General features: G+C 39.0%; 1 protein-coding gene across 2 annotated transcripts in view; it reads left to right on the top strand.

Moving 5' to 3' along the window:
* JAG2 (jagged canonical Notch ligand 2) overlaps nt 1-12,524 on the top strand; it is a 69,973-nt gene that overhangs the window by 25,806 nt on the left and 31,643 nt on the right. For both annotated transcript variants that reach the window (XM_069018454.1, XM_069018455.1), the window contains exons 3-5: nt 730-784; nt 7,675-7,929; nt 8,876-8,936. In XM_069018454.1, coding sequence (XP_068874555.1) covers nt 730-784; nt 7,675-7,929; nt 8,876-8,936 — 371 coding nt within the window. The remainder of the gene's footprint in view (nt 1-729; nt 785-7,674; nt 7,930-8,875; nt 8,937-12,524) is intronic.

The following is a 12,524-nucleotide window of genomic DNA, read 5'->3' as shown; positions in this document are numbered from 1 at the left end:
ATGCCTGCAGCCTTGGTTTAGTGAAGTAAAGCCTTCATGTTTTTTTTCTAAATAGTTTTAAAACTGTCTGAAATCATGGGGTTTTTTTCTCTCCTCGGGAAAGTACAGTACCAGGTGTGCTTACTGTAATAATTGTTTCTGCTGTGTGTTTTGTAGGTCTATTTTTCATGCTAGCCTTCCATGAGTCAGAAGTTTAAATTTTTGATAGATGCAGGGTGAATTGTTTCTTCTTTAGATATGTTTTTCTGTAAAACAGATCTGGTATAGGCTTTTCTTCCATGTGCTCCCTAAAGGATGGCTCTCATTCCTTTCTAGGGGAGGTGGTTCATTTGTTTAAGTCTTAGATATCCCAGATGTTTCCCAAGGTTCAGAACCTCATTTCATTTAAACCTTTTAGGACTGCTTCTGAAAAGGATTTCTGTGGCTAGGCAAAGCTGAGAATTAGATGCAGTGGGAGGAGAGTAATAATAATTCAATCCTCAATGTGTGTGTGTGGAATGTTTTTGTTTTGCTGTTAGCATGGCTTGTCCCACAATTTTTAATGCTGTTATATTTCATGCTTTTGAGAAGATGCCTTCAAGGGCTTTCACACGACAACAGAGAAATGAAATTTTCAACTGCTTCCAGTTGGCTTTCTTGTAGCAGTAAAATCTGCTTATTTCAAATCAGTTTGTCTGGTTATAACAGTTTTTTATTACTGTCTAATTGGTGTCTTGGTTTTTTTTTCAGAGATCGTTCACATTAATATTAGAAGCGTGGGATTGGGATAATGATACGAAAGCTGGTGAGTATTTATGTAAAGCTTGGAGCTTGTGCTTATTCTGTGCTGTATGTGTGCAGCAGGATACAGTTTTCCCCCTCCCCAATTTGCAATCAGCCATCCCTCCAAATCAGCTCTAGGTAAACCTGTTGTTGAGTAAAGGGCATGTACAAATCCAAACAGTGAGGAACTGGGAAAAATTATTGCTATATAAGAAAAAGAAGGTACAATTGTAAATGAAGGGTGTAATTAACACATGGCTTCTGATAATTACCTCTAAAAATGTTTACAAACCATGGTAGGCCCTTTTTTTAAAAAAAAAAAAGGAGCTAATCTGTAGAGTTGCACTTCAAATTCTCCTCAGTCTGCCTGTGACCATGCTGTGCAATAATTTCCATGATCAGGTGAAGAAGTAAATATTCTTGCTCCCCATAAGGGAACTGTGCTTCATGTTCTTGATGAAAGTGTTGTAAATCGTGGTATGATCCCTCTCAAGTACTGGAACTTACCTTGCATTTTCAGTCTGTAAAAGCTAATACTCTGTGTCAAAGCAGGGTTATTTATCTGAAGTCAAAGCAAGATTATTGTATAAATACTTGAAAATCATATCAAGGTGCTGGTTGCCATAATGCTGCCAAAGGAGGACTCCAGCTTGAACCTACTCTTTGTACATGGTTTACAAATATGTCTTAAAATAATTGATGCCTCTGGCTACAAGAAAAAAATGAACCTCAGACTTGCATTGTGGTTATTGATGGACAATTAATTTCGGTTGGGATCAGTGTAGAGGAAGGTAAGTGTTTGAACATTAAGATAGCAAAGAGGTTATGTATGCCCCAAATCATCATCATTTCTAATTATCAATTCCATGCTCTGCTGCTTCACTGACCACCTTTATCAAAATGCATCAAGCATAAAAACATGGCAAAGCTGAATTAATGTTAAGGCTGTGTTAGAGTCTGAAGGTCCTTTTTCTTGAAGACTGTTGTCAGTCCCACTTGCACTTTCCTAATTCAGAGCTTTTTCTAACATACTCTAATGATAGACAAAGTAATGAGTTTGTAGTTTGTTTCTGAACCCTTCTTCTGTTAGAATTAAGCTTATTTTGTCTTGTTAAACAGCTCCTTCAGCCTTTTTCTATTGGCTATGTTTTCTTTGCATCTCTGGTATTAATGTTGCTGCAACCCTTCAGATGAGTTGGTCCACAGCCTTCTTGAATGGCACTTCCCAAAGCTGTGAGTGGTATTCAAAATGAGATCTTGTCTGCTGAGCAGAGTAAGCCTAAATCTTGAATAAGTTTAGATACCCTGCATTGTAAGAGATTGGAGGAATCCTCTTGAATGCTTTGTTAAAAAAGTACTACGTGATGTTAATTTAAATGGTTTCCAGCTTGGGAATAATTTAACTAGGGGCACCCAATACAGCAAATACTAGAATATTCATGCCCTATTTACAGAGGGCAAATCAACTCATGAGATGATGTAGGAAGGACTGAACATGAAGAGCCAGCCTATCCTGTATATCATCTGCCTGCATTTAAGTGCTGGATTTCATTTTTTAATTAGCTTTTTAGTAAATAATAGTATTGTAACTTTCTGTTTATTTCTTAGAATTTGCAGAATCCTCTTGCAAATCTGTAGCTTTAAACCCCAGATTTCTTTTCAATACACTTGATAAGAGGACAGTCACCTCAGGCTTGTGTTAAGTCTTTGTTATGCATTTTAGTTTAACATGCTCTAACAAATCTCTTTACTTGCATTCATTTTTTCCCCCTGAACTTCAGGCCAACAGGATATAGAGTGTCTTCTGGAGGCCTAGTGTGCCATCTCCTTGAATTAGCAGTTTTTATGAACTCTGGGAGGGTATATAAGTGTCAGATTACAGTTTAGCTCTATGAGAAACTGCTGATGGAAAGTGAACTTCCCTTTAATTTAGGCTGCCAGAGAGAGGTACTGCAAAGTTGTTTTGCATCTGAAATCTAGAAGGCTTGTCAGGTGAATTTAGGAAGGCTTTCTTGGCCTGTAATTTGGCAGAAGACTAGCTGAATGCTTGTCTTGGTTAAATGTTTTTATAGTTTGTTTACTGATTCTGTGATAGAGATATGTTGCTTTGCTGTTCTTCAGTTTAGGCTTTCAATGTAATATTCCTAGGAAGAACTCAGAATTCTCAGTGCTGAAGGTTTGCTGCTTTTTTTTTTTTTCTCCTTTTGAGTGATCTTGGCAGAGAGCCCTCCAGTGAGTTTTGCCTTGTGAATCTGTCAAGACGCAAAGATGCTACACTTATATTTTTGCAAGCACCACTGAACTGCCAAGCAGGCACAGATCAGTAAAAATTCACATGTTAGAGAAGAGGAAAGGGAATACAGCAACTGCTCCAGAGAAAAGACAATATCTGATCCTGGAGGGGTGCAGTGAATGTCTGTGGAAAGCTTAACTCCCTGTCAGTCCTGAGTGCTGTGCTGATCTGGGGATCAGGTTACATGTATCTTCTGTTGCTACTGTAAGAAAGATTAATCAAAGTAATTGCCAGAGTCTGTTTATAAGCTGATTAATTAGTTCTAGAGTCAGATTTTGCTTTTCTTTAATGGGGATGAGTAAGGCTGAAAGTTAAATGTAGGTTCTGTGTTCCAGTTTAGACTCCCAAGTGGGTATTAAAAACCAAAACAAACCAAAAACCCCCCATCCAAAACAAAACAACCTCCCTAACAAAATAAAAACAGAACAATAGCAACAACAACAATAAACAACAAAACCCAAACAAAACAACAGGCAAACAAAAAACTCCTCCAAAACCTAGAAAGAGGGGCTTCCAGTGAACAACTTGAAGGTTCTAGAACATTTGTTATCCTTCCCTCCCTCTGTGTCCAAGCATCCTGTGTTCTTCTTGCACTCAGTGAGAGCAAGGCAGGGGGACTCAGAGCTGATCTGTGAAGTACCATCTCAAGAACAAGTCTGCCAGGGCAAATGTTTCCCTGTACAAATTCTTAGAGGATCCTTCAGCCCCCGATTCCTGAACTACTACTGTGTTTTTCTGCTCCTCTGCACAGCAGGGTTGGCTCAGGGCAGTGTAGTGTTACCACTTGTTTGCTTTGGGAGGGTGGAAGAGGAAGGGGAGAGGAAACTGGCGTAGATACAAAGTCACTGCAAAGGGCCTGTTCGCTGTCATCTGTCACAGCAGTTGTGCTTTCCAGGTAAGTCAGTTGACTTGGCACACTTCAGAACTCAGCAGAGGCCTTGGCAAGGCCCAACCCAGCCCTGCCATGACAAAGCAAGCTGGAATCTTCACGTGTGAAGTAACTTTCCATTTGACCCTGTCTGCTGCAGGGATGCAGTGCTTGCTTTCCTCCTTCCCATTCATCTGTGGGCTACTAATCATCTGTCCTTAGGTTTTTGGAAATGGGGGCTTGAAAAAAAAGGCTGAGGAGTATGTGCTTTCTGAGATGAGCATCTCCTGCTCCTTTGGATGTGAAGTTCATGTGATACCCCTGTGTTCCCTTACAACTACCAGCATCACCTTTTGTACAGCCTTGTTGGGGATGTCTGACCTCTGCTAAGGGTCAGGGTGCTGATGGGCAGAGTTGCACAGTTAAATACCCTCCAGATAAGGCTTTCTCTTCCAAAAATTAGATGCTCCTAAAAATCAGATGCTCTGGGAACATTAATTAAAGAACTACCTTTTAGCCATCATCTCCTTTTGTGCAAACATCTGTACCACTATCTGCTTTTCTAGAGAGACTTCTAGAAAACTTATTAATCAAGGAAATTGCTTGGGGGCTGTGTGTATGTAAGTTTGAGTAATGAATGATGCTTTTTTGACCATTAACAAGAAAAATTCAGTTATGCCTTTTCTGAGGGCTAAAATTAACGAGTGTGAATCCCTAAGGTGAACTTCTATGGCAAAGTCAGATGCAGGGAGCAAGCTTGTCTCATCAAAACAGTTACGTGAGAGAGACTGAATATCTTCAGACACACTCTGGTATTGTGGGGGAGGGAGGAGAAACCTTGACAAACACGTTCCTCCCTGTGTTTACAGATCACTCTGGAAGATGTACCTTCTGCCTAGGATCAGTGTTAAATTTGAAATTAAACAGAACTCTCGTACTTTGGTACTTAAAAATTTAGTATTAGAAATGAAATGGCTTGGAGCTGCTTCCCTGATGCCTTTTGTGGTTCAGGGTAAATTATTTGGCTTGCTTATTTAGGCTGTTAAGCCCTGCTTACACTGATACAAGCTTGAGAAAAAACCCTTAAGACTCTTAATACATTCCTTTTCAGAGGAGCTGGTGAAGATAAAGTTTGAGTGTTCAAAAAGATGAAAAGAGCACTCTTGGGTTATTTCCCCTGTTCTTGACCCTGGGTATCAAGAGGTCTGTTCTGCATAGGTATATTTGCAGTAGCTGTAATGCTTGTTCCAGTTGTTTAACTGGGTCTGATGAATCTCCATTAGCCTGAAGATGCCTGATAAGAGTTTTTTTATATAAGCCACTCCTTTAATCTCAGGACCTGTTCTTCAGTCCATCTGATGCACTTTGAGGAAACACTTTCACATCAGTGGCTGCTGCAGCTGTTTTTAAGGAGCCTCTGTTGCTTATAGCAGGAAGGCAGCTCTATAATGTGTATTTGCTATTTGTTCAAATTTCCCTAACCATCCGGTCATTCAGCATGTTTTCCTTTATAGTTTTTCAGGTCAATAGTCATTAAGGGAAAATAAGATTATTAAAGGAGGCTGAAATCTGCCCAGGGAAGTGGTGAAGTCACCATCCCTGGAAATATTTGAAAGACATGTAGATGTGGCACTTGGGGACATGGTTTAGTGGAGACCTTGGCAGTGCAGGGTTAATGGTTGGACTTGATGACCTTAAAGGTCTTGTCCAACCTAAACAATCCTGTGAGTCTATCTAATCATTAAAATTTCAATGGTGACTGGTGTGATAAATATCTTATTGGTCAAAAATAAAATGCAGGCGGCCTTTTCTATCTTGCATGTTCTGCTGGAGGCTTAAAGAAGAGGGATGGGCTTCAGTGTGTCTTGGCCAGCCATGAAATGTTTTATGCAGTCTAGTCCAAGCAAGCATGCAGCTTATATATGACAATACCACTTTTAATAATAAAGCTGAGAGTTACTATGGGGTCTTAATAACTGGACTACCTTTCAATGCTTCATTAAAAGGGGTTCCTTTTAAGTTCAATATTCTTTCATTTCAAGAGGAAACATTTTTATTGAAGCAAGCTTGAAAAAATATATAAAAAGAGTAAAATACTTTGCAGAGCCTGATACTTCTGTAACTTTTCCCTTAATGTTGGAGGGGATGAAAATTGTCACTTTAGTCCTTTTACATGCTGAAGGGAAAATGACACTTTGGTAAGAGATGCACGGGATACTTCTAAACTGTCAATAACTTTCTGGTTGAGAAACAGTCACTCCTTGGGTTTTGTTTTCTAAACAGATGAGGTTAATGAGTTCTAGAAAGCAACTAGGTAGGTAAAATGCATTTGCTGAAGGAGATAGCTTAGTATTACTTGCTACCAGCTTGGCATGTTCTATATTATTAATAATTTGAACTTCAGGCCTTTTCTCACTACCATTTCAGCCTCTTGCTGTGTGCAAGTTTTTGGTTATTAATTTCTTTCAACATGTACTTTACAGAATCTTTATTTAAAGAAAATGGGTGCTGAAGCTCTGCACTGGCAATACTGTAGATATTTTATAAATGGATATGGAATTAAGATGTGCAGGTGAAGCTTCTGTACCTTTTTCTCATCCTTAAATAGTGTTTGGACTTCCAGATGCAACTTGCAGTCACCTAGAAAAGCTGTAGAGTAGGGTGGTACCAGATTTGAATGGTGAAACCATTAGAAAACTCCTGCCACTGGGGCTACTCACTGTCTACCCTTACCCTTCCCCTATTGTGCTTTGCTTATTCTCAGTATTTGCTAAAGCAGTTGTATAATTTATTGTACTGGCTATAATTGTCTCACCTTCTGGTATTGAAGCTTCTATGAAAAGAATTATATGGATGAAGATACAAAAGGATATTCATATAAATGAAAATACTTTGTGTTGGCAGTTTCTACACTCTTACAGCCTAAAATCTTCCTGTGCCCTGGGATAGGTAATGCTTTGTGCAGGTTTGGCCTCAGTGAGTGGAGCCTGGCAGGAGCAGAGCTGCTGCTTTCCGTGGGGATGAGGCAGGATGCTCACAGAGTGTGCTGCAACAGGGATCACAGTTATCAGGAATTTCACTGGGAGTGAGGATAAGCAGGATACAGAGATGAGAATGGCCCTTGACAATCCTGGGTTCACTTGTTTATTTCTTCTCGAAATGTCAAATATGAGCTGTGCAGTGTTCTGTGGAATGGTTGTTAAAGATGTTTTGCTTTTATTTTAGAGAGAATGATAAAATGGAAACAAGCCAGTTTATGTACATCATGCAAGCCTACCAGAGCAGTCACTATTGCTCAGTAATTTCATAGCAAATTGAATATATTGTGTTTTGCTTTGTTTTTAAAATTAAACTTACAGCAGAGAACTTTATCTCAGCTATGAGATACTGCAGATCTTGCAATTTTATAAGAACAAAAAGGATGCAAGAAGAGCCTCAGATCAAGATAAAGCTGCTAGTTGTCAGCATGTGGGTGTGGTATGTTTGGCTGCCTTGAAAAATAAGCTATTTCCTATGGATTATGTTCCAGAGTTTTTTAATATTTCCTTTGGGACACTTTTTTAAATTGGCCTTCCTGTAATGAACTTTCCAAGGCAAAGGAAAATTCAGTTATACAGTAGATCTTTATCATCCTAACATTTTCTTTACATGGTTTTCCCTTAACCACTTGAGTACTTGTGTTTGGATTCCCTATGTCCTTGTGTGCTATCAAACTTAACCCCCTGTTGAATTTACCTTTCTTTCCAAAAAGGTGAAAACTTGTTGATAGAACGAGTGGCACATGCTGGCATGATCAACCCAGAAGATCGATGGAAGACCCTACAAATCAATGGCCCTGTTGCCCATTTTGAAGTGCAAATAAGGGTGAAGTGTGACGAAAATTACTACAGTGCACTGTGTAACAAGTTCTGTGGCCCTCGAGATGACTTTGTTGGTCACTACACGTGTGATCAAAATGGAAACAAAGCCTGCATGGAAGGTTGGATGGGAGAAGAATGCAAACAAGGTAGTTTGTTTCCTTTGTCTTGGATTAGCCCTGGTGGATGTAGAATAAGTGTAAACTGCACTAGGTGTTTCTGTGGTGTCAATGCTGTAGCATATTGATTTTACCACATACAGCCTTTGTCCTTTCAATCTAAATCTTTATTTAAAACATGCTCTGTGAAGAGTGGAACACAGGATCTAGTGTTGCTTCTGGTGTGTGCTGTGGACACACCTAAACAAATTTAGTATTCAAAACAGTGAAACATCTTTTTACTGGTTGACTTTATTCAATGGTGGTGTTTCTCCAAAGCAAAATGATGTATTACATCTGTTAATGTAAGATTTTATTAAAGTGAGATCATCACTAATACAGTAGACTTTAATCCTATAAAAATGTCCTCATAACACTGTTTCTGCAGATGAAAAAGTTTTAAGTGTAAAGTGTGCAAAGCTGAAAGCTTTTTGATAACTCTTAATGGGAACAGAAATTCAAGTGTAGTTGTCTCTTTTAATATACCACTCAATCAAGTCTCTGCATTTTGCCTTCAGTAATTAGTGCTAAAATTATTTGACATACTCTTCTTTCTGCTGAGGGCTTCTTGGTTTTGTTTCCTGTTCCTTTTCAGTAAAAAGCTTGTTAATGATGAGAAGGACCATTTTTAGGGCTTACTCAAGGTCATGTATCACTTAAAGTTTGGGATTTCCAGCATTATACCAGGTTTTAAAACAACTGTATTTTATAAAAGTTTTGCTCTTGCTGCAAAGCCTTTTGGCTGTAATGGTGCTGTGTTTTGTGAAATAACTGTCTGGAAGCAACAACTGTTGGAACATGGCAAAAGGCAATCTGCTTTGCACACACAGCAGACAGGCTAAATGACAGGAGCCCTACCTGAGCTGCTCCAGATTGCTGCTGTACTAATGGATACCTGGCTGCCCAGACTGATGGCTAAATCTTTTTGTGTCTACAGCTGTGTGTAAACAAGGATGTAATTTGCTCCATGGGGGCTGCAGTGTACCTGGGGAATGCAAGTAAGTCTGCATGCTTGAGTATCTTCTGGTTTGTTTTTTTTTGGGAGCACTGATTTCTCTGGTGTCCTCCATGTATGATGCTACTTTTAAAAAGTCTGCTTTAAGATGGAAAAATTCTGTACCAGCACATGGATGGAAATGGATTTGAAGTAGAATGTCATGTGTGTAACAACTGTATATACTCTAAACTGTTTGGTGATGCTATTCTGTTTTTTGCCTGAACAGATTTGCTTTGTGAAGTTCAAAACTGTGCCTTTATCAAATGAGAAAAATCTATATTTTTATTATTATTATTATTTTCAAAATCTTTAGGAATTTTAATCTCTGTATATTTTTGTCTCAAATGAAAAGAGCAGCTTGTTCTTTGGACTGTTAGACTAGGAAATGCTCATATATATATTTGGTGATAAAAATATATATTGAGTGCTCTATATATTTATATATATATTTACTGTGAGTATGAGTTGAGTATATATATATATACTCAATATATATTTTTATCACCAAAATATAGTAAATTTTGCTATTCCAAGAAAAAAAGGGTTTTGGTAATAATAGAGATACAGTAGCAACCTCAACCTAAACTTTCCACCCCAGGTAAATTTTTTTGGTCCCTAAATATGAGAGAACAGAGTGAAATACTCCCTTAACTTCATGATGCAGCTTAAGTAGACTGTGATAGCAAGGGCAGTTGATTGTTTTCCTGTAAAGGTTCAGGCATTCAATGTAGTAGGTCAAGGGGAAATGGGTGTTATTTTTACACTGGCTGTTGAAGAAATGGGACAGGTCTACTTGCAAGTTTGGGATCCTGTGTAAGTTGTTGAGTTTATTTGTGGTTAGAGTGGCATGCACCATTGTAAGGGTGCATTCACACAGAGGTTCCTTAGCATTCTGTGTTGAACCTGCTTGATTGGAAGGATGTGAAACTGAGCTGTGGCTGCCAGAACCCCTGAGAGCTGACAAATACCACTTTGTGGCAAGCTGTGACAGTTTAATGCAATTTGGCTTCATCCTTCTGACTACTACAGCCTCCACAGAAGTGGCAGAAATAGAATGCAGATAGTTCAGCTTTGCTGGGCTTAGAGCGAAGCTGGGGTTGAGGTGCCAGTTCATGAGCTGTGGTAGGTGACATGCAGACAAGTCCCATCCTGCTGCAGAGCCTCCTGTTTTTAACAGTGGGAGATGGCTGATAAAGTAAGCCTTAAATCATTGCACCACAGAGTGGTTTCTTACTGCCCTGAAACTTCCATCAGATGCTGCTGACTTCTTGGAAGGTATGTTGCATTGTAACTCTCTGATCTGACTGAAATCTGTAAATTTGAGGTGCAGTGCTTCAGTTTGTGTGTGGTTTCACTTCTCAAGCTATAAGATTTCCTTTAAAAGATTTTTTTCAAGGCAGATGATGGCTTCCTTTTTGTGTAAGAAGGAATATTTTATGTTAGTTATTTGTGAATTTTTTTGTATCACTAAATATCTTCCTTGTGATTTCAAGTATTGGGTGCCCCTATGGTCAGGCATCTTTTTGTTACAAGTAGAGATTGTGGTTGAGAGCTGGGCCAGTATCATTTCTGCCTGAGGAAGAAGCACTCCTTCCCTTAAGACTTCCAAGAATGCATTTGTTCCACTTGAGAGCTTATTTTAATGAATTTTGATTCATGTAAGGGTTTCTGGTGTCCTGTAGGTGTCAAAGTAGAATCCTAGGAACCTGTGAACATTTGCTTTTCAAATGCAGGAAGTCTTTGACTAAATATGTAAAAGAAACAGATTTAAGCAAATACAAAGCAGTACCTTTATTTGGTTGGGCTTTTTTTTTGGCTGGGGGTGGGTGGGTCAGAGGGGTTGGCAGTTTCCTTTTTAACTTCCATTTCTCTGTGGTTCCAGCTGTGTCTGAGACAGGCAGAAGCTGGAGAGTAGCAGGGAGGTTTCAAGAAGGGAATATAAAGCCTTTGAAGCTGAGGGGGCTGGGTGGCTGTTACCTTTTCCAAGGTGCCTGTCAATAGGTGGTCTCACACGAGTGAAGCCTTTCCTTGCAGCCTGGAGCTGATGCAAAGAAGCATCTGGTGTTGTAAGTCCAGGTGTTCCCTTGAAACCTGCCCAACTAAACTGAGCTCACAAAACTAACCTGGAGTCTATTGAAGGACTCTGTCCGGGTATCTTCTACTTTGTTGGGTGGATTCTCTCATTTGAAAGTAAGTCCTGAGGGAAGGAATAGTGGACTGTATGCAGTTTACCTTGTTTCTTGATGCCTTGATGCTCAGATCAGATCCATGATCAGCAAGCTGAAGGAGACCAGTGGCTTTTCTGTGTGTGGCCACTCTTTGCAGTATTGCAGAAAGTTCTCAGCTATCTCTTTAATGGTGATTTGGTAGCTTGAGTGTGTTCACGCAGCTGTCTTTAAATTGTATTCTGTCATAGCTATTAGACTATATTGGAAATGTTGCTTTTAACCAAAATGGATAATTACTTTCTGTAGAAAAATGATGCTTGCCTAAAAATAAACAAGGCTTACAGACATGACCTTTATCTTTAGCAGTACAAAGGAAGCTGTTATTTAAAAGAAACTGCTATGTTTGGTGCTGTTGAATTTTAATCTAGATGTCTTCATCCGGGTTTCTGGACAGCTGCCACTGTAATTTAACAGGTGAAAACAATGTCCTTTTTTAATTCAGAAAGAAAATGAAAATGTGAGAAAAAACATGGGTGTGAGGTATTTGGGAACCAGCTGGTGCCAGAAGCTACTTAACTGCCAAAATTGGCAGTGCTGTTAGTAAATAGAAAAGCTGGAAAATGGTTTCCATCTTCAACTTGCATGAACATGGAGGTAAGTTAGGCAGAGGCTCCAAGGCCTCAACCAAGGTCTCAAGAAAAGATCTACCCTCCATTTTTTATGTTCCAATGTAATTTAGAGCTGTTCTTGGATTAAAAGTTACGCTAAAATCAGAAGTAGCTAAATGACCTCAGGCTGTTAATAAAGGCTATGTCACTGGTTCTGGTTGTGCATCATCTGTTGGTCAAGTTCATGCACCCATTTGCTTTGAGAAAGTTAGTGTTGAGATGTTTTTCCATTTCTTCTGTTGAGTTTCTATCAAAATGGAAAATAAGTAGGGATGACCAGATGTTTCAAAATGACCTGATAGAGGAAATGATTTTGTGGTGTGGCTGTGTCTAGGTGATGGGTTTTTGTCATTGTGGAGGCAATTCAGCAAAACCAAGAATTTCCTCAATAAAGATGAAAAATACATCCTTGAGGATAGCAAAAGCAACTCAGTTGAGTCTTGCAAGCATAGAAAATGCTACCATCCTAAAGAGAAAACAAACCAGTCTTTATCCATAGTGCATAAAGGAAAACAATAAACTTTGGTCTGTAGTGGTCTTTTTCTTTATTGACTTCACCAGACCAAAGTAGTAGGAGGGATTATCAAAGACACAACAATTGCAGAGCCCTGATGCTGGTGCTTTTTGTATGTTTTTATATCATTTAAAGTACTTTGTTAAATTCCATTAAGCTGTCTAGAGGAAAATGAAGTTTGATCTAATGGCTCATATCTGGCTTGGATTCAATGACCATATGAAATTAGCAAAGTTGAA

The sequence above is a fragment of the Aphelocoma coerulescens genome, chromosome 5, assembly GCF_041296385.1.
Source record: "Aphelocoma coerulescens isolate FSJ_1873_10779 chromosome 5, UR_Acoe_1.0, whole genome shotgun sequence".
NCBI lineage: Eukaryota > Metazoa > Chordata > Aves > Passeriformes > Corvidae > Aphelocoma > Aphelocoma coerulescens.
Note: the sequence above shows the minus strand (reverse complement) of the source record. Positions and strands in the feature narration are given on the sequence as shown.